At 42.8% G+C, this 25,000-nt stretch overlaps 2 protein-coding genes across 4 annotated transcripts in view; one reads left to right on the top strand and one right to left on the bottom strand.

The window, feature by feature from the left end:
• Positions 1-10,910, top strand: part of nes (nestin) — an 18,121-nt gene extending 7,211 nt beyond the window's left edge. Inside the window, exons 3-4 of the mRNA XM_061957058.2 lie at positions 1,834-1,910; positions 7,374-10,910. Of these exons, the coding sequence (XP_061813042.2) occupies positions 1,834-1,910; positions 7,374-10,429 (3,133 nt within the window). The 3' untranslated portion in view covers positions 10,430-10,910. The remainder of the gene's footprint in view (positions 1-1,833; positions 1,911-7,373) is intronic.
• LOC133603802 (C-type lectin domain family 4 member G-like) overlaps positions 1-25,000 on the bottom strand; it is a 72,900-nt gene that overhangs the window by 41,185 nt on the left and 6,715 nt on the right. For 2 of the 3 annotated variants that reach the window (XR_012050387.1, XM_061957069.2), the window contains exons 1-2: positions 5,302-5,441; positions 1,746-1,876 (exon numbers count right to left, since the gene is read on the bottom strand). The gene's annotated coding sequence lies outside the window, so the exon portion shown is untranslated. Of the gene's footprint in view, positions 1-1,745; positions 1,877-5,301; positions 5,442-25,000 lie in introns of those variants that run through there. The other variant, XM_061957075.2, reaches the window with a different exon arrangement.

The following is a 25,000-nucleotide window of genomic DNA, read 5'->3' as shown; positions in this document are numbered from 1 at the left end:
CCCCAGACGGACTTTCCGCAGGTTCCTCCAAAAGGTGACGTATAAATCAGTGACGTGCGGTCACTGGAGGCCTCACCTGCCATCATAGAAAGAAAAAAAATGTAAAAAGAAAAAAAAAAAAATTAAATTGTTATATGTATTCAGTGATTATACTATAAAGTTATTTTCCATTTAACTTCACCAGTTTTAGATTATTTTTATTCAAAATCGCTGAATTTTCACATTTGCCGTTCAAATACTGAGAAGAGACGGTGCGGTGATCAGCAGCCAGTTGAGGCACGTCACTCGGTTGTGCCTCAACATGGATTGCGGACTCGGCTAACTGCTGGCCTGCTGTGCAGTGAGACCGTATTGCTATATGAATTATATTATACATTTCCATAGTTTAGTTAGCTGAGGTATATAATGTACAGTGTATTTTGTCAACAACTGTATGTGTGTAACGTATTTCTTGTGCTGAGCAACCATAAAACTGCTGCGAAGACGCACTGTGTGAGGCTCGCAGTAATCCTGCCTCCTGGTGCCGGTTAATGCACCCCCGCCGCAGAATGCACCCCCCGACGGGAGCGCCACACCAACCAAAGCCCACACCCAAACCCTCCACGTGCAAGACCGAATCCACCCAAAAAAAAGTCACTTAACAAGAAGCCAAAAAGTGCAAAAACAACAATGCTCGCGCCGGAGGAGCCGTGAACGACTGCAGGGACACAAAATTAGGTACACCTGCAGACTGCAGCACTGATTTCATATTTCATTCATTCACAACTCCTCCAACACGAACACCACTGTTCCCGCACTTATAAGTAAAGGTAAGACCATAATAACGTTTTTTTTTTAATTAAATGTGCTTTTTTGTGTGCTACAGTTTGTATGTGTAAAGTTAAAGTTAAGTTAAAGTACCAATGATTGTCACGCACACACACACTAGGTATGGTGAAATTTGTCCTCTGCATTTGACCCATCCCTTGATCTCCCCCTGGGAGGTGAGGGGAGCAGTGGGCAGCAGCAGCGCCGCGCCCTGAGAATAATTTTTGGTGATTTAACCCCCAATTCCAACCCTTGATGCTGAGTGCCAAGCAGGGAAGAATGCTGGTATGAGCTTTTAAACATAACCGTTAACTGCTGCCAATCAAATGGTGAATAAGATACTCTTTAGGGTTCATATATTTGTAAATCTGACTGTGATGAAGTCAGTGCCTCACCAGCCATCAACCTCACTGCACGTCACTGGTATAAATCATGAGGAACATGCGGCAGTAGATGTCTGAGTCCAACGTGGGTCTGAGCCAGCGGGCACAGCCCTCCAGTGAAAGAAGATTCTGGCTGCAGCTGTTCGGTCCTGATGAGGCCATTGTGGCGCGGGGCTTTCTCCTTCACATGACTCCCCACATTACTCAGAACCCCCCCCACCCCCTGCCCCGTATCGACCCACACTCTTTAGCAATTTATGAGCAGCGGGGTTCTAGAATAACAGCAGCGAGAGTGGTAGGGGGAGGAGTACTTAAATATCACTGACAGTGTTATTGAGAGTACATCCATGTTAGTGGTAGTACTGTGTAAAATCACATCCATGATCAGTGAATGTGTGCTGGAATGGTCAACACGTGAACACTGATGGTGGAATTGGTGCTGCATGGTCGGCTAATGATGTCATCTTGCATTGTGTGTGTGTGTGTGTGTGTGTGTGTGTGTGTGTGTGTGTGTGTGCAGATGTCCCATCAATAGCGGGCTCCTTCCCTGCTTACCATAACAACAGTGCCATGTTTCCTTCCTTCCTCCACCCCAAGGAGCTCCTCTTCCTGCTCCCAAAAAAGTTTTTTGTGGTCTTTGCAGAGCTTTGCTGGACGGCGAGGGCCTTCAAAGAAACGACGTCGCTCTGCAGAAACAGTCCAGAAACATTTATTTTCAAGGTATTTAAGACATCTGATTTTTCCCCTTTTTTATGATGTTTTTAATTTTTAAGCAACAACCATGACATAACCTCCTGGCGGAGGTAATAACACCCACCCAATTCATGTGTTACTCATCCATCCATTTTCTACCGCTTGTCCTTTTTGGGGAGGAGCCTATCTCAGCTGCACTCGGGCGGTAGGCGGGGTACACCCTGGACAAGTCGCCACCTCATCACAGGGCCAACACAGATAGACAGACAACATTCACACACTAGGGCCAATTTAGTGTGGCCAATCAACCGTTACATCCATTTTCTACCGCTTGTCCCTTTTGGGGTCGATGGAGCCTATCTCAGCTGCATTCGGGCGGTAGGCGGGGTACACCCTGGACAAGTCGCCACCTCAACACAGGGCCAACACAGATAGACAGACAACATTCACACTCACATTCACACACTAGGGCCCATTTAGTGTTGCCAATCAACCGCTACATCCATCTATCCATCCATCCATTTTCTACCGCTTGTCCCTTTTGGGGTAGCGGCATACTTGCCAACCCTTCCGGATTTTCCGGGAGACTCCCGAAATTCAGCGCCTCTCCCGAAAACCTCCCGGGACAAATTTTCTCCCGAAAATCTCCCGAAATTCAGGCGGAGCTGGAGGCCACGCCCCCTCCAGCTCCATGCGGACCTGAGTCCGCTTTCCCACAATATAAAGAACGTTTACAGTAAAGCAGTCCGTCTGCCGTAAACAGCAATGTTGTGAGGCTCTTAAACAGGACAATACTGCCATCTAGTGCATTTGATGAAAGCACTTTTGTGCGTGCCACACAGCAATGCATCATCAGAGAGGGTGTTCAGCATGGTTAGAAAGATAGTGACAGAGAATAGAAAAAGGATGGACAATTCAACCCTTAACTCAACAATGAGTAGATGAGTGTTATGTGTGTGTATATGTGTAAATAAATGAACACTGAAATTCAAGTATTTCTTTTATTTATATATATATATATATATATATATATATATATATATATAGCTAGAATTCACTGAAAGTCAATTATTTCTTATATATATATATATATATATATATATATGAAATACTTGACTTGGTGAATTCTAGCTGTAAATATACTCCTCCCCTCTTAACCACGCCCCCCGCACCCACCCCCCACCCCCCACCTCCCGAAATTGGAGGTCTCAAGGTTGGCAAGTATGGGTAGCGGGGGGTGCTGGAGCCTATCTCAGCTGCACTCGGGCGGTAGGCGGGGTACACCCTGGACAAGTCGCCACCTCATCACAGGGCCAACACAGATAGACAGACAACATTCACACACTAGGGCCAATTTAGGGTGGCCAATCAACAGTTACGATCAGTCAAAAATATAAACACATTTTAGTTTTATGCGAAGAACATCATGTAAAACACATTCGCTGTAAATGACGAGTGAAATGGATGAATACATTTGACACTGCTTTTACCTTAATGGAAGACTCGTGCGGCAATCATCTTGGGCAAAACGTTGAAAGAACCGTATTGGACCGAAAATACAAAAAACAAATCTGTCTGGAGCCGCAAAAAAATTAAAAGCCTTATGTAAGGTTTGTAATGAAGGCAACACATGATGTAAGTGTCTATAGTAGCTATAATAGCCTACTATCAAAATGCCTATATATTGCAGGCTGATGCAAATCTTTGTTGACATTTAATATTTATTCTACGTATTTTTACAACATTGGAAAACATTAGTGTCAGGTTCAAACACTGATGACATCTATTAAACGAGACAAGAAGCAAGGAATTAAACTGAGACAGAATTAAATTTGGCTCAATTTGAGGAGAAACGTCTGGGCTGTACTCTTGCACAGTCTCCAGCACGCTCTGGCGAAAGATTGTACGCCACCTCTTTTTATTTGGACTTTCCCTGTTTACATAACAACAGCTGTTTCTAAAGGAATGGGAGGTATGTAAACAGCCATTGTTTTCGGTCACATTAACACAAGAAAAAGATGCCTCGGGCTTGGACTGGTCCTGGATCGAGCTTGGGCAGGTCTTGGATCAAAATAGATAACCCCTCCCGTCTCCTCCCATCGTACGCAGCGGAATTTTCCAAGCCTTTGGCTTGGTGCAACAAAGACAGCCTCTTGTCTGTTCACTGGGAACTCGGGGAACGGAAAGTTTTTTGATCATTTACATACAATTTTTCTGACAATTAGTAAAATGGAGGCTTCTCAGAGGGTGAGATATCTCCTGGAAATGACTGGATTAGAATGGCCAAAGGTACAGATGTGTGTGTCCAAGGTTAAAGGAAATAGCAGGCCTGTCTTCTTCTAATGGATTTATTACAAGCTGGGCAACGTTTGCTGTTGTCTGGAACAACATGGCACACACACAACTATCAGAAATACAGCCGATATTACATGCAGATAATGTGTCATGAGACTTGCAAATATAAATAAAATACACATAAGGAAAGGAAATTAAATGAGCTCAAATATACCTACAGACAAGGCATAATGATGCTAGCCTAAATCCCACGTAAAACAAATTTAATGCCAATGTTCGACTGCAGATAGTTAATATATGAAGTCAAAAGATTACAATTATTCGTATAAACAAAATTATAAGCATTTGGCAATTACGATCATAAGTCGTTGAAAAGTTTACATTCACTGCAGTGAATTAGAATTGGTTCACAAGACGTGGTTCAAAGACTTCTTAGAATTTATTTTTATTTTACCGTAGTGGTAGCAGCAGCTGCCAGTTATGGTGGCGACAGGAGAAGTTGCTTTGTTCAAAGAAATTTGGCATCGTTAACGGCTGCCTGCCTTTAATCAGCTAAGAGAGCATGTGATTTCACTGCATACATTTCGGAAATGCCTCTGGACATTAAATGTATTGCTTATTAATGCCATTTAAGGCCTTTATTTTTGCTAATTCAATTTAATGACTTTTAATACTTTTTAATGAAACCCTGTAATGTTTGTCTGATCTTGAATGGGATTGTGCTGAAAATCTTAATTTCCCCTCGGGGATTGATAAAGTATTTCTGACTCTGAATCTGATCTAAAAGGGGGCGTGGCCTGGGAGGGGGGGGGGGGGGGGGTCCCAGGCGTGCGGAGCCACGCAAACGTCTGTGGTCACTTTCAAGTTAATTGCGACGTAAAAAGGAATTGTGCTTGGATTGTGCGTGCGCACACTTTAATACATCTGAATTTTAGAGTGTGTGCTCCAGGAAGTTTTTAAGAAAAGAGAGTGAATCTATCGTAATTTCCGGACTATAGAGCGCACTAGCATATAAGCCGCACTGTCTATATTTTAGGGGAAAACATTTTTTTCCCCATGTATAAGCTGCAGATATATACGTTGTGAAATTAGTTATTTACACAAATATTTTGTACATGTTTACCTTAATTGTTTCCAAACGGTGTCTGTAACATGGCAGTAAAACGGCTGATCAAACAAAACAGAAGTCATCATCATGGACCCAATAGGAAGCTAGCTCTCCAATCAGCTAAACAGACTCAATAACTCCATGGTGAAGAACTTGTGAAACTGAAACAATAAAAAAAGAATGCAGTTGAAAGTTAATAAGACTAACACAGACACTCGTGAACGTGTTTGCATGTTAGCTAATGCTAACGACGCTAGCTTCATTCCATTACTGTAGCGCGTACAAATATGCATGAAAACACTCCGACAGACATCAAACATGGGATGGTTTAGTAAGTATGAATAGTTTTAGTTATATTGTAAAACTTACAAACATTGCTTGGAGTGATGAATGGAGAATCAATAAGTGTAACAACGCTATGGACAGCTAGAAGACTGAACGACACTTTTACTTCTAGTTGAAAGGAGTAAATGGAAGAACACTGCAGCACCTGCAGTGAGCAAACTCGTCCAAAAGATGGTGCCAAAGCACAAACAATAACACACCTTTTCAGTGCATTTTTATACATTTTTTCCTTTTTTGCATTACGGCCGCCAGCAAAGAAAAATTCATAAATTGGCCGCACTGTTCTTTAAGCTGCAGGGTTCAAAACGTAGGAAAAAAGTTAAGGCTTATAGTACGGAATTTACGGTACATATTTAAGTGTGTATGTGCTACAGTACTCCAACAGAATAATCAGATTTACAAAGAATAATTGCTTATGAGGTACTCATCAAACTACTACTAATTTGCAGATTTTAATATTAAAAATGTTCTATAACACAGCGGTAGGTACTTTGGGATATGAGTTTAATTAGTTCTGTGACACAGCTCACAACTCAAAAAACTCATGTTGTGAATCAGCCTCTCCCCCTGTAATGAACTGAAATCAATTCAATCAGTGCTTAGCCCACTAAAACATCACAAATTTAACTTTTCAAACACATTTTACAAAGACAAAATGACTTAGATAAGAAATATTGTATAAAAAAAACAATAAAATAGAATGTAGTACAAACAACTACAGTAGTTTTGTGAAGTAAAGTAATAATAATGTTCAGTATTTATTTACCTCAGAGAGTGGAATACACAATCAGCAGACTATATTTTCATGTAAAAACGCTTGCAGTTTAGGTATTATTTAAACGACCTTGGCTGGCGTTAGACTCATTCTGCTTCAATATGGTGCAGACTAGCAATACTACGCTCCAACTGCTTCACCAACTTAGCTAGCTACACGCTCTGTCATGTATTGGATGATTTATTTCGTTAATTCAATTTATATCATCCACTTCTTCTTCTCAGCACGGTCCTTCACACTCACTTCCTTCCTTCCCATGCTTGGAAAAACAAAGTGATGTCCATCTCTAGCTATAAGCTAATGTAGCGAGTCAGACCGGATGCTTTGGTCGGAACAATTAGCTGAGAGAAAGCTTGTATCCGAAAAAACTCAAATCTCAAGGTACCATTGTGTTTGCATTATTTCAGATTGACTTTATAACTTTTTTGAACATTTGAATCATTTTATTTTAATGACTGATACACCAGTATAATATTTTTTTAATCGTCATTGATTTGCAGGGAGAGGCTACATAAATCTACAGTCTTACAGTTAGGCTAACGACTTCAACTCAGGTTACAAACCTGATCTACTTTTTCAAAGAAATCAATATTATGGGCCGCTAACATAATATAATCTGTTTTATAACTAATAGAGCTCCATGTTTAGTATTGGTAATGCAATTTGAGAGTATTGGGGAGTTGCTGGGGGGGAGGGGGTTGAGGCTGGATGTAATCCAAGAAGCACCAGAGAAGGTCCCCAAAGCACAATGAGCCACATGGCCTCCCTTTCCAGTAAGAAAGGAAATGGCGATCAATATCCTCCATTAGTGAGTGTCCTTTGTGGAGAAGGTGGCTTTGAGCCAAGGTTCCTGATCCATCACTCCTAGAGAGGAAGTCAGCCTTCAGGGCCCTGAACGTTCTGTGGAAGTTGTACCACAAAGATCGTATTTTTACTCCAGTTGTTGATCAGATCTTCTCCTCCGCAGACGCACCGTTGAAGACTTTCCGAGAGAATTATCAGCCATCTGTTCGCCGGAACACCACTCCCCTCTCATCACCTCTCCGCCGACAGCCAGCAACATTTGATACCACGACGCTCTTGAGGAGCACAACTAAAACCACCAGTGAACCTCAGACGGAATCAAGGGAGCCTGATGATGAAGATACAACTACGGCCAAACAAGAAAGCCCGTATCCCAAAATACTGCAGGAAGGAGCAGTGGAAGAGTTTAGAGCACAGGAAGTGGACGAGAAAGTGACCTACGCAGAGCCTCTTTCTCCTTCAGGAGAGGAGGATGAAGAGGAGCATCCTGATGGAGACATGTGTGAAGATGATGCTATTGTTGTCGAGGAAAAAGCAGCTGTCAGCTTCCAGCTTCAGTCTTCACAGCCACCACTTTCTAAGGAGCTAATTCAGAAACAATCTCAGAGCCAGGAGAAGACATCAGACTTTCTGGGAATGACAAAGGACACATTCAGTTCCTCAGCTGAATGTGATCAAAAACAGACAACTGATGTTTCGATTAAGACGTCTCCGGAGGAAGAGTGCGTGAGCAAAGATGTGCAGGAGGAAACAGAGGCCTTAGTCCAAGCGACTCCAGAATCCAAGAGAATCCTCTCCTTTTCCCAGTGTGAGGAAGTAGATATGCCAAACATCTCCAAGGATCACACGGCTGAGATCAGGCAGGAAATAATCTACTCCACCTTGGCGGAAGCAGTGGATACATTGTATCCTGATGGAGAAGAGATGGATACGTGGGACAGTGTGATGAAGAAGATTCATGTTGAGTCAAATGTTCCCAAACCGGAGGCAGAAGTAAAAACAGAATATGCAGAACCAGAGGAAGACATCTCAACAAGAAGGTCTGAGCCAAGCAGAGAAGAGATGAAGAAGCAAGACGACCACACGTCCAACATTCATGATGAGCATTCTCAAAGTTCCAACAACCAAGAGGATGAAGATGAAGACTCGCAAAATGTCTCTGTGTCCTGGAGGACCGAGCTGGAGAGCGACAGCTATGCTCAGGACAACACTCTGGCCGACACACGTCCTCTAATTCGATACAAGAGCGACGAGACGGATGCCAACACTCAGGCGTCGCACATGGACGAAAGCGAGTCCAGCGATGGCGAGCAGGACCAGAAGACTGGAGACGCTGCCACCTGGACCGAGACCAAGGCCAAGAACTTTGGAACCATGGAGGATCTTTGTGAGGATGTGGAAGAGGAAGCAGTGGAGTGCAAACAGGAATATTCTGATGATAAAGATGCTGGAGTGGACAAAGTCACCTTAGAAGCCAGTGAGGTTATTTTGGATGAAGATGTGAGGAGCACACCTGTGGTCCTCCAAGATATTCCGTACGACGATGAAGAGATCGACACGGACAGACTTGTAGAGCTGGAATTGGAAAACCTCTCCACGGATCGATACGCCTCTCACTTTGCTCAGCAGCTGGACAAGGAAAGCGAGGCGGAGCTTCTTGAGGACCATGAAGATGAAGCCATGACAACGGAACAAAAAGATGACGAGAAAGTAAACTCCTGCATGAATACAGATGTCAAAGTAGAAGACGATCTGGAAACAAAAGACTTCACAAGGTCTCTGGTGGACTCTCAAGACGTGAAGGAGGACGAGGACAACAGAGTTGCTTCAGAGGCTCCAGGAAGAAAGGAGGAAGACTTTCACTTTAATGTTTCCATGGAGACTCATGCTGGTGAAACCTTTAGTGAGTTCCTCAACAGGACTGCCATGGTTGAAGAAGTGATGGAAGGAGAAATAGAAGAAGTAGTAGAAGAAGAAATAGAAGTAGTAGGAGAAGAAATAGAAGAAGTATTAGAAGAAAAAGGAGTAGAAGAAGAAATAGAAAAAGTATTAGAAGACAACCGGGTTGCTTCAGAGGCTCCAGGAAGAAAGAAGGAAGACTTTCACTTTAATGTTTCCATGGAGACACATACTGATGAAACCTTTAGTGAGTTCCTCAACAGGACTGACATGGTTGAAGAAGTAATGGAAGGAGAAATAGAAGAAGTAGTAAGAGAAGAAACAGAAGAAGTAGGAGAAGAAACAGAAGTAGTATTAGAAGAAGAAGTAGTAGAAGAAGAAATAGAAGAAGTAGTAGGAGAAGACACAGAAGAAGTATCGGAAGAAGACACAGAAGAAGTATCGGAAGAAGAAATAGAAGAAGTAGTAGAAGAAATAAAAGAATATGCAGTGGAATATGTAGAGGAAGAAGAAATGGAAGAAGTATCGGAGGAAGAAATAGAAGAAGTAGTAGAAAAAATAAAAGAATATGTAGTGGAAGACGAAATGGAAGAAGTAGTAGAAGAAGAAGTAGTAGAAAAAGAAGTAGGAGCAAAAAAAATAGAAGAATTAGTAGAAGAAACAGAAGTAGTGGAAGAAGAAATGGAAGTAGTAGGAGAAAAAACGGAACAAGTGGTGGAAGAAGTAGTAGAAGAGGAAGTAGTAGAAGAAGAAAAAGAGAACCTAGGAGAGCCAAAGACTGGCCTGGAAAAGCTAGAAGATCTCATCCCCAAGGCCGTAGAAGCTACTTCCTGTTTGCCTGAGGAGAACCTAGTAGGAGACACTGCAGGTTGTCTAGCAGCTGAATGGACCGTCCTGGAGAACCTCAGCAAGGACTTTGACATCACAGCTCTAAGCGATGAAGACGAGGCATGTGGGGAAACTGCCCAGAGTCGTCCTTGCGACAGTGCCACCATATTTGAGGCGCAGCCTGTTGAAATCTCTCCTGAAACGGCGCTCGAGGAGAACGTCATCATCGCCGTGAAGGACTCGGCGGAATTCCTCAAAACAAACGGCAGAGACAAGCAAGATTTCTGGGCGGCGTCCTTGGAGGACAGCGCCGCTTTCCGAGCAGATGACGACGCGACAGAGAATACCAACGTCACGTTTGGCGGCGGACTGGCTTGGGGGAAGGCGGTCAACGGAAGCTCCGCCCACGGACGCACCCCTCAGGAGGGCGGGTCGGTCCATTCTGAGGAGTCGGAGGCAGAGGGTGGATGCTGGTCTTCTGGGGACGAGTAGTCTGATTTGATTAGCGGTCACATCGCCCCTTTGTGCTCCTCCGTGTCATTACAAGCATTGAGTCTGCTCTTTAAGGGGGGAATATAGCATGTTGGACGTGAAGTTAAAGCTGGAAGACCAAGTTGTGCCTTGGAGCGCACCCTCGTAGCGCAATACACCAACGTGCCAATTTCACGTAAAAACATCAAATATTTCACTGCCTTTGACCCTCCTGTGTCCTTCCTCCCGTCCTAATTATCCTTCACACTTCTGGAAGGTCCCAAGTTGAAGATTGATCTCCAGGAAACAGTTATTGATAACAATATTGATCTGTGGCTAATCAGATTTCACCTCCTGAGAGAGGAGGAGCAGCTGTTTATTGATCATTCTGTTGAGTTCACGTGTGTTCTTTGTGACCAATAAAGCTTTTTTTTTTTTGCTTGATTGATTGAACCGTTTAGTCTGCGGTCCTTTGAAATCTGCAATAAACTTTACGACTGCTTTTCATGTTGTCTTCTTTTATCGTCCATCATTCAGCTATGTCCATTAACTGTTACAGTACAGGACATTTATTGCACTTGAGTTAATTAAAGCGTCTCCACTAATTGCTGAGTATTTTTTGTTGCTGGTTACTGGGGTTCAATCCCCACCTTCTACCATCCTAGTCACGTCCGTTGTGTCCTTGGGCAAGACACTTCACCCCTTGCTCCTGATGGCTGCTGGTTAGCGCCTTGCATGGCAGCTCCCGCCATCAGTGTGTGAATGTGTGTGTGAATGGGTGAATGTGGTAATACTGTCAAAGCGCTTTGAGTACCTTGAAGGTAGAAAAGCGCTATACAAGTATAACCCATTTATCATTTATTTATTTATTTTTAATGCTCAGCTGCACTGCAAACCACATCAATATTTTCCATAAAATCATTCGTAATATTATTGTAATATTAACTTATACTTCAATACTTTGTTTCTTTAAGGCAGGTGTGCCCAAAGTGTTTCCCGAGAGCCATTTGCGGGCCACAGCTTGTTATTCATTGTCCCACGATACCTTATAAGGACAAAATATTTTTGTGATTGGAAAACAAAAATACAAATAAAAGGGAAAAATGGAAATTTCCCCCAAAAATGGGACCTGGAAACAAAAATGGCCATTGACCGGTGCCCCTCCTACAAGGTTTTTGATGAACATATGTGCAAATTTCTTGCTACATATAATAAGATGTTCAGTGTGCTCAAGCCATGGTCTAATAATGATACAATTTTATCCCATGAGTCACCTTTACCAAAAAAAGAGACATTTTCAGCTCAAGCTGTATTTTTCCTATCTGTGCAAGGACAAAACTTCTTATCTGAGGGGTGGCCTCAGCCGCGGATGTTATCTTTGTTTTAGCCCGCTAACAGCCAAGGACTTCAAGGACCTCAACGCAGATAAAATGACAGCACGCAGACGAAGCAGAGACAAGGCAAATCACAAGGCCCCAGCACATTCCGTCACGTATTGTGTGTACTGGACCTGCTTTGCATGATATATGTGACCACTCCTTTTAGAGGCGGCCTCAGTGATGTTGACTCGGGAACTCCTGAATAAATAGAGGGACGCCGGGAGCTGTACCTTAGAGTGTAGGGCGAGACTGTGACTGCGTTCTCCCCATGAGCTAAATTGAACTCTGTCTCTGCATGATTCCTTGCTTCTTGTCTGATTAATAGATGTCATCAGTGTTTGAACCTGACAGCGATACCTTATAAGGACAAAATAAACATGTTTGTGATTAGAAAACGGAAAAAAAACAAAACAAGGGAAAAATGGAAATTTCCCCCAAAAATGGGACCTGGAAACAAAAATGGCCATTGACTGGTGCGCCTTCTGCAAGGTTTTTGATGAACATATGTGCAAATTTCAGTGTGCTCAAGCCATGGTCTAATAATGATACAATTGTATCCCTTGAGTCACCTTTACCAAAAAAAGAGACATTTTCAGCAGTTTCTCTTTTCCATCTTGGACAAATCAGTTCAATTTGGATGAAATTTGACAAGTTTTTCTTCAAAGGCATCATGGCACTTTTTGCAAAGAAATTCCAAATAGGAGATAGTCTTTTACTATTAGCCCCTTTGCCCCTATTGGGACAAGCGGTAGAATAATCATGTATATATATTATCACACAACTTTAGTATGCTTAAAGTCCGTTGCTATAGTTATTAGCTATTGTACTCAAGCTGTATTTTTCCTATCTGTGCAAGGACAAAACTTCTTGTCTGAGGGGTGGCCTCAGCCGCGGATGTTATCTTTGTTTTAGCCCGCTAACAGCCAAGGACTTCAAGGACCTCAACGCAGATAAGATGACAGCACGCAGACGAAGCAGAGACAAGGAAAATCACAAGGCCCCAGCACATTCCGTCACGTATTGTGTGTACTGGACCTGCTTTGCATGATATATGTGACCACTCCTTTTAGAGGCGGCCTCAGTGATTTTGACTCGGGAACTCCTGAATAAATAGAGGGACGCCGGGAGCTGTACCTTAGAGTGTAGGGCGAGACTGTGACTGCGTTCTCCCCATGAGCTAAATTGAACTCTGTCTCTGCATGATTCCTTGCTTCTTGTCTGATTAATAGATGTCATCAGTGTTTGAACCTGACAGCGATACCTTATAAGGACAAAATAAACATGTTTTTGATTAGAAAACCATCATGGCACTTTTTGCAAAGATATTCCAAATAGGAGATAGTCATTTACTATTAGCTCCTTTGCCCATTTTTGGTCGCCCTTTGACTCCCATTGTAACATGTTTCTCATTAAACTGAAAACCTGACGTGGTATAATGCTTTCCATCCATCCATCCATTTTCTACCGCTTGTCCCTATTGAGGTCGCGGGGGGTGCTGGAGCCTATCCCAGCTGCATTCGAGCGTAAGGCGGGGTACTCCCTGGACAAGTCGCCACCTCATCGCAGGGTATAATGCTTTCGAAGGAATATAAATATCTTCTTTTCAATTACAAAAATAGATTTGGGTATAATTACACTTCTCAACCACTAGTTAATGCAACAGACATACATTTAGTTTTTTCATGTTTTTTTAAGTAATTGTGCAAAAATCTGCCAACAAACGACACACCTTCTGTGGTGTTCGGGTCTGTGGGACCCGTTTTCATTTTTAATTAAAAGAAAAATGATACAATTAATTAATTTTTCAAACTGAGACTCACTGATTTTGGCTCATTTTCTGTGAAGAACATATATCAGAATACATATTTAATGACCACACACCAGTGACCCCCCGCGACCCCAAAAAGGACAAGCGGTAGAAAATGGATGAATGACACCATACACCCCCCCTACACATTTCTATTACATATAAGATGTCCGGGTCCACTGGACCGGAGCTAATAGAAGTGTGGAAATTGATGTTCTGTGTACCACACACACACACACACACACACACACACACACACACACACACACACACACACACACACACACACACACACACACACACAGCAGGAGGAGGAGGACAGAGTGTAGGTACACAGAACATCAGAGGGTCAAATGTGCGAGAAAATGAGAGCAGACAGTGTTGACCAACAATGTTGCAACCTTGTGTGGGAACCGCAGGTGCAGAAACACAAAAGAAGAATCCCTGTGGGATGCAGAAACTGGCAGAGAAATTTTACATGCAACGTTCATATTGTTGTTACTCAGCCAGCGTTTGTGGGTCTGATGGACCCGTTGCATTTTGTGGCTTTTAATGCCTCACAATCAAACACTTTTATGTTAAAATACTAAATATATGTTTATTGGGATAAGGTAAACATCTGTTCAGTATTTTAACATAAAATTGTTTGATTGTGAGGCATTAAAAGCCACATAATGCAACGGGTAAATCAGACCCACAAACGCTGGCTGAGTAACAACAATATGAACATTACACAAGGGTTAAATGCGTTAACACTGCGCCACCGTGCTACTCCTGATCTCAAATATTCCACTTTGAAACAAATTTTGGGAAAATATTGCATACTTTGTGTTTTTCCTACAAATAAAAATTGTTTTTTTTGTTTAATTTTTTTTTACAAAAAGAGCATAAATAAGCATGAATAAAAATTACTAAAATATAAAAACTTTATATCTATGGGTAGGTCTAAAGCTGTTGAAAACGTAACTTGTTTTTGGAGATCATGCAAATTTGGTGTTTTTCCCCATAACAAAAATGAAGGTTTTTTTGTTTGTTTTTGTTTTTGTTTTTTGTTTTTAAAAAGAGCATAGAACATTACAAAATATTACAAATATATAAACACATTATATCTATTGACGGAGGCAGATAATTACATATATCCATATTTGTGTGTTACTTCTTTATTTTCATAGTCATATTACAAAACAGCTAGTGTTCTTTATTTGTTATCTTTTGGTTGTCTGCAAGTACTGTGTGCCAACTTTTAAGGATGTGAAGGGGGAGATCTTCTCTGCTTCTCGTCTAAAGCCGACTTTAGATAATAAACAAAAGGGACGTGGGGTGAGGTGGGGCAGGGGGGGGGGGGGGGGGGGTAGCAATAAATCCCTTTTTCCTATCTTCTCCTGTGCCCAACTGTGGAGGAAGGGACAAGGAGGGTGGGGGCAAGAGAGACGTTATAGAAGAGAAGTTTTCCGTAAGTTTGATTAGACCATTGTAGCTGTGCTAGTGAGCGCTTCTGTACGGGATTTGGTCTCAAGTTTATTTCCAAAGGCTTTGGAAATAAAATTACAAAATACCTATTCTGTCTCTGGTGGTTCTTCTACTCAGCTTTATGTGTCATCAAAAGAGCTTGGGAGTGACCAGCAACTTGAATTCCCTGGGAGGAACAACTGGTCAAAACGCAACACTATGAATAAGTCTGAAGCTGTTGAAGAATTCAAAGCGTTGAAAGTGACAAAATAATATATATGATTTACTTTTAACATCTTTTTGAGCGCGTCCGTTTTTCGTCACTTAGGAGGCTTAACCCAGCAGACACAAGACATTGATACAACGTTGATTATACGTATGTTTTTTAAAAAACTGACTTCTAAACAAAGTAGCAACATTTTGTATTTGTAATATGAGACAACGTTGATGTCTAACGTTGGGAAATGACCAAATTGGTCGAATCAACATCACAACCTGACATTGAATAAATGTCGTCAAAAAGCATGTTATTTCAACGTTGTATTTGTGTTGTAGAATATTGACTGGGAAATGACCAAAATTCAATGGTCAAATCAACGTTAGAACCCAACATTGATTAAAACGTCGTCAAAAAGCATGTTGTTTCAATGTTATGTTTGAGTTGCTCAACGTCAGGACCTAAATCAACAAGGTCTCAACGATGTTTCAATGTCTTGTACCTGCTGGCAACGTAGTTTTGAATTAAGAGACTCAAAGGTTAACCAAGAATAATAGGGAGAAGAATTGATTAAACTACAATGTTTGGGTTTTTGTTACGTTGGACGGCAGGCAAGTGCAGAAAAGAAAACCTCTTTATCGGGGAAATGCAGGTACAACATAAAAGACGACGTGCAGCAAGGAAGTGCACAAATGGAAGCAAAAGCATAGGGGCGGTATAGCTCGGTTGGTAGAGTGGCCGTGCCAGCAACTTAAGGGTTCCAGGTTCGATCCCCGCGTCTGCCAACCTAGTCACTGCCGTTGTGTCCTTGGGCAAGACACTTTACCCACCTGCTCCCAGTGCCACCTACACTGGTATAAAAATGTAACTTAGATATTGGGTGTCACAATGTAAAACGCTTTGAGTCACTAGAGAAAAGCGCTATATAAATATAATTCACATAATTCACAAGTACAAAGTTGAAGTACAAAGCAAAATGGTCCAGTCCTGGAGAGCATCCTGATTAGCAACCAGGGACAGGTGATACCTGATTGCTCAGACCAGATGAGTGGTGGCAAATGGAGGCAAACAGGAAGTGGAATGAAAAATAATAGCGCTGAACAGGAAATAATACAAAATACAAGAAACTAATAATAACAGTCATGCGGGATCATGACAGGTTTTAGGACGGGGTGTCAAACTCATTTTAGATGGGGGGCCACATGGAGAAAAATGTATTTCCAAGAGGGTCGGACTGGTAAAATCACGGCAGGATAACTTCAAAATAAAGACAACTTCAGATTGTTTTCTTTGTTTAAAAAATAGAACAAGCACATTCTGAAAATGTACAAATCATAATGTTGTTGTTTTTTTTACACTTACATGTTGCGGTTAATAGTATTCTATCTTTATTTGTCATTATTTATATTTTCTGAATAAATGATGTGATAATGTTCATCAGTCAACTCATTGGTGTTCATTTTCAATCTATCAAGATAAAAAAATAATACCAAAATCAAATTACAGGATGTTATTTATGTAGTTTGCTCATTTTCCTCGACTGGAGCACTAACATCATCCATCCATCCATTTTCTACCGCTTATTCCCTTTGGGGTGGCGGGGGGCGCTGGAGCCTATCTCAGCTACAATCGGGCGGAAGGCGGGGTACACCCTGGACAAGTCGCCACCTCATCGCAGGGCCAACACAGATAGACAGACAACATTCACACTCACATTCACACACTAGGGCAAATTTAGTGTTGCCAATCAACTTATCCCCAGGTGCATGTCTTTGGAAGTGGGAGGAAGCCGGAGTACCCGGAGGGAACCCACGCAGTCACAGGGAGAACATGCAAACTCCACACAGAAAGATCCCGAGCCCGGGATTGAACCCAAGACTACTCAGGACCTTCGTATTGTGATTTATTTTGTACATGTGTAGCATTACCTACAAAGATACAAAGAATTGCTATTGCGACATCTAGTGGACACATTTAGAACAGCAGTTTCTTTCACTCAAACATTTTGGCTAGTTTTTATACTTAGCAAAATCATCCTAACAAAACCTGTTCGCGGACCTGATCCTGGCACCCCCGTTTTAGGATCTTGAATGTACAAAAAAGTACAAAGTGGCCTCTACAGCCTTCAACTTTTCTGTATGCGGCCCTCGCTGGAAGACGTTTGGACACGCTGCTTTAAGACGGTCAGTGGCACTAAATGGATTTTTTGTATTAAGAGTGTCCGACGTGACGAGAAGAGCTTTTATTGTGGTAAAAATATTATTAAAGTTACTTTAAAAACATCCTGAGTCAGTTTATGTGTTAAAAAGTCTTCTTTGGCATCAGGATAGCGAAAATATGATCAAGTATTTACTATCTACCATTCTGGACGTGGAAGACATCTAACTATTTGGAACCGTGATCGCGGGGCACCTGCTGATTAGGCTGGGCATTGCTCTGGTGTATCGTCAAATTCGTAAGACGATGACAGCCACTCAAGGGGCCCAAAGGCTGTTCGTCGCAATGGAAGGTTTGGGCCGGGCTGTGGCATCACAGACTGGGGCAATTTCTGAACTGAATCGCAAAATGGATCACATCATGGAAAAGCTGGTAAGGGAAAAATTGGATATGAGGGCCAGCATGGAGCTGGTCCCATGCACCTTGAGGGTGCATGGGAGTTTGCCCAACCAGTCTACATGTGCTTTGTGGACTTGGAGAAGGCATTCGACCGTGTCCCTCGGGAGGTCCTGTGGGGAGTGCTCAGAGAGTATGGGGTATCGGACTGTCTGATTGTGGCTGTCCGCTCCCTGTACGATCAGTGTCAGAGCTTAGTCCGCATTGCCGGCAGTAGGTCGGACACGTTTCCGGTGAGGGTTGGACTCCACCAAGGCTGCCATTTGTCACCGATTCTGTTCATAACTTTTATGGACAGAATTTCTAGGCGCAGTCAAGGCGTTGAGGGGTTCCGGATTGGTGGCTGCAGGATTAGGTCTCTGCTTTTTGCAGATGATGTGGTCCTGATGGCTTCATCTGGCCAGGATCTTCAGCTCTCACTGGATCGGTTCGCAGCCGAGTGTGAAGCGACTGGGATGAGAATCAGCACCTCCAAGTCCGAGTCCATGGTTCTCGCCCGGAAAAGGGTGGAGTGCCATCTCCGGGTTGGGGAGGAGACCCTGCCCCAAGTGGAGGAGTTCAAGTACCTCGGAGTCTTGTTCACGAGTGGGGGAAGAGTGGATCGTAAGATCGACAGGCGGATCGGTGCGACATCTTCAGTAATGCGAACGCTGTATCGATCCGTTGTAGTGAAGAAGGAGCTGAGCCGGAAGGCAAAGCTCTCAATTTACCGGTCGATCTACGTTCCCATCCTCACCTATGGTCATGAGCTTTGGGTTATGACCGAAAGGACAAGATCACGGGTACAAGCGGCCGAAATGAGTTTCCTCCGCCGGGTGGCGGGGCTCTCCCTTAGAGATAGGGTGAGAAGCTCTGTCATCCGGGGGGAGCTCAAAGTAAAGCCACTGCTCCTCCACATTGAGAGGAGCCAGATGAGGTGGTTCGGGCATCTGGTCAGGATGCCACCCGAACGCCTCCCTAGGGAGGTGTTTAGGGCACGTCCAACCGGTAGGAGGCCACGGGGAAGACCCAGGACACGTTGGGAAGACTATGTCTCCCGGCTGGCCTGGGAACGCCTCGGGATCCCCCGGGAAGAGCTGGACGAAGAGGCTGGGGAGAGGAAAGTCTGGGCTTCCCTGCTTAGGCTGCTGCCCCCGCGACCCGACCTTGGATAAGCGGAAGAAGATCGATGGATGGATGGATGGATGGGCCAGCATGGACGAATAGAACAGACAAGCCATTGTAATGTCTGCTCGCGGAAAAACAAAAATCCTAATCTACGATTTGACTCCCTCGAATGGCCTTGATGCTCCAACAACAGGAGCAGGCTATATTGAAAACATCCCCAAGGACACCTCAATGATGGACGCTTTTGACCTCCCTCCCTCCTCAACGACACCTGGAGTTGAACTTTTGCTTGCATGCAGAACGGCCCCAGGCCTATGAACATGAACACTACATCAACACACCCAAGACAATGGGCATACACACACACACACCCTCCCGCACCCCACGCCTTCACCACCGCTTGATTCCCCTTCAGGGTGATGGACGGCTGGCAGCGCTTCATAGCAGCAGTCGACCTCCAGGGCCCCAACTCCCCCCCTCTGTTGCGAGTTGTTGTGATTAAATATAACATGTTTATGTGTGCATGGCATGGAGGTTTTTTTCCCACTCCAGACTAGGCCCCCTTAGGAGCCCAGTCTAGATTGGATTTTTTTACTTATCTTCTTCCCTTCTACCTTTTACGGGGCGCCTCGTGGCGACCCATCAGCGTTCCTGTTCTGTAACCCTGTACACTGTTTGTCTAATCTTGAACGGGTTTGTGCTGAAAACATAGTTTCGTTGTAGTTGTAGCATTGACAATAAAGACCTATCCTATCCTGTAGCTGACAAGTACCCCGCCTCTTAGCCCCCCACCCATCATCATCATCATCAGTTCAGCAACTGGCCGTCTTTTTCTCCTCTTTGCTGCCTAAATGTATCCAAAGAGAGGAAGGAAAAAGGCTCAGTGTTGTCGCTGGAATTTAACGCATACGCTCACTGGCCACTTTCTTTGGAGCGCCATTGTCAAAGAAACACAATGATCTGACCCTGTTTCTGATCCATACACACTATTCTCTCTAGTTTTAAGAGTGGACAACAATGTGTGTGCGCCAAGTTAACTTTCAGTTTCCATCCCCGCAAAAGCACGTGAGAAGGGCGACCATTTTACAAGACGCTTCGGACTTTAGACGGCTCGGTCCTCTCTCCTGCGCTGCTTTTGTTACTACTCTTTCTGTATAGAATAAATAGTTCATCTTCAATCTTAGTCACCTCTCATTCTAGACAGCCTCACAATTAAAGAATTTGGGTGGGTCCCAATACCATCTAATGCCATGCGTAGCAACACCATGTGACATTTGGACCGCCACAAATAGATTTGTTTGCCCTCGCTCATAAACACATGAAGCAGCTTGGCGATACAACTCCGTACAGCAGGTGTAGGGATGTGACGATACGCCGCGGTAAAACTCCTGAGGGTTAGCGTTGCTGTTTTAAATGAAAACGAGCGCCAAACCGTGATTGATATTCACACTTTGATAAACTCGCAGACCGGTGAGACCGCAGAGGAATGCATTCAAAGTGAAAGAAAGGTGTGTTTTTGCTACGGGCTAAGTTTTTGCTGCGGGGGTGGAGATCCGCTTCCACATTTTTGACCACTCCTCTTGACAAAATTGGTGCAGTTCAGCTAAATTTGTTGGTTTTCTGACATGGACTTGTTTCTTCAGCATTGTCCACACGTTTAAGTCAGCAATTTGGGAAGGCCATTCTAAAACCTTCATTCTAGCCTGATTTAGCCATTCCTTTACCACTTTTGACCACAGAACCTTCTTCCAGAAGGTCTTATCTTTGTCCATGTGATGTCGGATGAAACAAAAATTGAGCTGTTTGGCCACAATACCCAGCAATATGTTTGGAGGAGAAAAGGTGAGGCCTTTAATCCCAGGAACACCATTCCTACCGTCAAGCATGGTGGTGGTAGTACTATGCTCTGGGCCTGTTTTGCTGCCAATGGAACTGGTGCTTTACAGAGAGTAAATGGGACAATGAAAAAGGAGGATTACCTCCAAATATTGTAGCGTCCCGGAAGAATTAGTGCTGCAAGGGGTTCTGGGTATTCGTTCTGTTGTGTTTATGTTGTGTTACAGTGTGGATGTTCTCCCGAAATGTGTTTGTCATTCTTGTTTGGTGTGGGTTCACAGTGTGGCGCATATTTGTAACAGTGTTAAAGTTGTTTATACGGCCACCCTCAGTGTGACCTGTTGATGAGTGTGGATGTTCTCCCGAAATGTGTTTGTCATTCTTGTTTGGTGTGGGTTCACAGTGTGGCGCATATTTGTAACAGTGTTAAAGTTGTTTATACGGCCACCCTCAGTGTGACCTGCATACTTGCCAACCTTGAGACCTCCGATTTCGGGAGGTGGGGGTGGGCGTGGTCGGGGTGGGACGGGGCGTGGTTGGGGGCGTGGCTAAAAGGGGAGGAGTATATTTACAGCTAGAATTCACCAAGTCAAGTATTTCACACACATATATATATAAGAAATACTTGACGTTCAGTGAATTCTAGCTATATATATATATATATATATATATATATATATATTATTATATATATATATATATATATATATTTTATTATATATATATATATATGTATATATATATATATATATATATATATATATATATATATATATATATATATATATAAAATAAATACTTGAATTTCAGTGTTCATTTATTTACACATATACACACATAACACTCATCTACTCATTGTTGAGTTAAGGGTTGAATTGTCCATCCTTGTTCTATTCTCTGTCACTATTTTTCGAACCATGCTGAACACCCTCTCTGATGATGCATTGATGTGTGGCACGCACAAAAGTGCTTTCATCAAATGCACTAGATGGCAGTATTGTCCTGTTTAAGAGTGTCACAACATTGCTGTTTACGGCAGACGGACTGCTTTACGGTATACAAAAAAGTGACTGCTGTTGTTGTGTGTTGTTGCCACGCTGGGAGGACGTTAATGAAACTGCCTAACAATAAACCCACATAAGAAACCAAGAACTCGCCCTCCATCATTCTATAGTTATAACGTGATTGGGCAGGTACGCTTTTTTATATTGTGGAGGACCTGAGTCCGCCTGAATTTCGGGAGATTTTCGGGAGAAAATTTGTCCCGGGAGGTTTTCGGGAGAGGCGCTGAATTTCGGGAGTCTCCCGGGAGGGTTGGCAAGTATGCTTATGTTTGTGTAAAAGTCGCATATATTATGTGACTGGGCCGGCACGCTGTTTGTATGGAGGAAAAGCGGACGTGACGATAGGTTGTAGAGGACGCTAAAGGCAGTGCCTTTAAAGCACGCCCCCAATATTGTTGGCCGGGTGGAAATCAGGAGAAATTCGGGAGAATGGTTGCCCCTGGAGATTTTCGGGAGGGGCACTGAAATTCGGGAGTCTCCCGGGAAAATCGGGAGGGTTGACAAGTATGGGTCTTGGGCGCAGTTGGGTGTTCCAACAGGACAATGAGCCCAAACACACGTCAAAAGTGGTAAAGGAATGGCTAAACCAGGCTAGAATTAAGGTTTTAGAATGGCCTTCCCAAAGTCCTGACAATGCTGAAGAAACAAGTCCATGTCAGAAAACCAACACATTTAGCTGAACTGCACCAATTTTGTCAAGAGGAGTGGTCAAAAATTCAAGCAGAAGCTTTTGGATGGCTACCAAAAGCGCCTTATTGCAGTGAAACTTGCCAAGAGACATGTAAGCAAATATTAACATTGCTGTATGTATACTTTTGACCCTCACATTTGCTCACATTTTCAGTAGACCCATAAAAGAACCAAACTTCATGAATGTTTTATGTGACCATATATATATATATATATATATATATATCAGTGACGTGCAGTCACTAGAGGCAGGTGAGGCGGGGCCTCACCTGCCATCATGGAAAGAAAAAAATAATAATTAAATTGTTATATGTATCCAGTGATTATACTATAAAGTTATTTTCCATTTAACTTCACCAGTTTTAGATTATTTTTATTCAAAATCGCTGAATTTTCACATTTGCCGTTCAAATACTGAGAAGAGACGGTGCGGTGATCAGCAGCCAGTTGAGGCACGTCACTCAGTGCCGCAACATGGATTCCGGACTCGGCTAACTGCTGGCCTGCTGTGCAGTGAGACCGTATTGCTATATGAATTATATTATACATTTCCATAGTTTAGTTAGCTGAGGTATATAATGTACAGTGTATTTTGTCAACAACTATATGTGTGTAACGTATTTCTTGTGCTGAGCGATCATAAAACGGCTGCAAAAGACGCACTGGCTGAGGCTCGCCTCCTGCACCCTCGCCGCAATTGTTATATCAACTAAAGCCCACGTGCAAGATTGAATCTATTTAAAAAAAATATTTCATAAGAAGCCAAAAAGTGCAAAAACAATAATGTTTGTGTTGGAGGAGTTGTGAATGACTGCAGGGACACAACATTAGGTACACCTGCAGACTGCAGGTGTATCTAATTCACAACTCCTCCAACAGGAACATTATTGTTTTTGCACTTTTTGGCTTCTTATTAAATAACTTTTGTAACCTATTTTTATGGGCTTTCCTCTTTGTGATGTTAAGTTCCTGTTATGTGCTGTTATACAGTATATGCCTTGAGCTCTTATTTTGAAGGCGCTAAGAGCGGAAGTGATGTCACGTTGCGGAGGCTTTTGAAAGAAGGTAAATAAAGTGGTCCTCGTGTAAACTAGAGCCTCCGTGTTTGTTATTTTGTAGTTTCATACAGTATAGGCGACATTTATAAACCCTCGGTTACACTTTTTTAAATAGATTCAATCTTGCACGTGGAAAGTTTAAGTGAGGGCTTTAGTTGCGGCGCATGGACTTCATTTATAAGTAAAGGTAAGACCATAATAACGTTTTTTTTATTAAATGTGCTTTTTTGTGTGCTACAGTTTGTATGTGTAAAGTTAAAGTTAAGTTAAAGTACCAATGATTGTCACACACACACTAGGTGTAATGAAATTTGTCGTCTGCATTTGACCCATCCCCTTGATCACCCCCTGGGAGGTGAGGGGAGCAGTGGGCAGCAGTGGGCAGCAGCGGCGCCGCGCCTGGGAATCATTTTTGGTGATTTAACCCCCAATTCCAACCCTTGATGCTGAGTGCCAAGCAGGGAAGAATGCTGGTATGAGCTTTTAAACATAACCCGTTAACTGCTGCCAATCAAATGGTGAATAAGATACTCTTTAGGGTTCATATGTTTGTAAATCTGACTGTGATGAAGTCAGTGCCTCACCAGCCATCAACCTCACCGCACGTCACTGGTATATATATATATATATATATATATATACACACATGTATGTATATATATATATATATATATATATATACACATACACAGGGTGTCCCCAAAAAATGTCTACACACTTTAAATAATTGCAAACTAGGTGTTTATTATAATTCGTTTTGATTTTCAACATGTAAAATAATTTACAAACATCATTCTATTGTTTTGTCACCGCCTGTTCTCAAACTGATGTCCGTTCTGGTCCAGACACTGCCGACAACGCGAAGCGATGGAATGGCACACATCATGAAACAATTCCCTTGGTATTTGCATGCATTCACGTTCAATGGTTGCTCTCAACTCAATGACTGTTGCAGGTCTCATTGCGTAAACCTTGTCTTTTAGGTATCCCCATAAAAAGAAGTCTAGCGGTGTGAGGTCTGGACGGAGGGGTTTTGTTGAATACCCTCCACAGTCACCAGCCAAATTTGCATTTATTAAAGGTTTCCACGAGTAAGTATATGGAAAAAGGATTATTTTTTTAAACCCTTGTGTAATGTTCATATTGTTGTTACTCAGCCAGCGTTTGTGGGTCTGATGGACCCGTTGCATTTTGTGGCTTTTAATGACTCACAATCAAACACTTTTATGTTAAAATACTGAACAGATGTTTACCTTATCCCAAAAAACATCGGTTTATTGGGATAACATTTCTCTGCCAGTTTCTGCATCCCACAGGGATTCTTCTTTTGTGTTTCTGCACCTGCGGTTCCCACACAAGGTTGCAACATTGT

The sequence above is a fragment of the Nerophis lumbriciformis genome, linkage group LG04, assembly GCF_033978685.3.
Source record: "Nerophis lumbriciformis linkage group LG04, RoL_Nlum_v2.1, whole genome shotgun sequence".
Taxonomy (NCBI): Eukaryota; Metazoa; Chordata; class Actinopteri; order Syngnathiformes; family Syngnathidae; genus Nerophis; species Nerophis lumbriciformis.
Note: the sequence above shows the minus strand (reverse complement) of the source record. Positions and strands in the feature narration are given on the sequence as shown.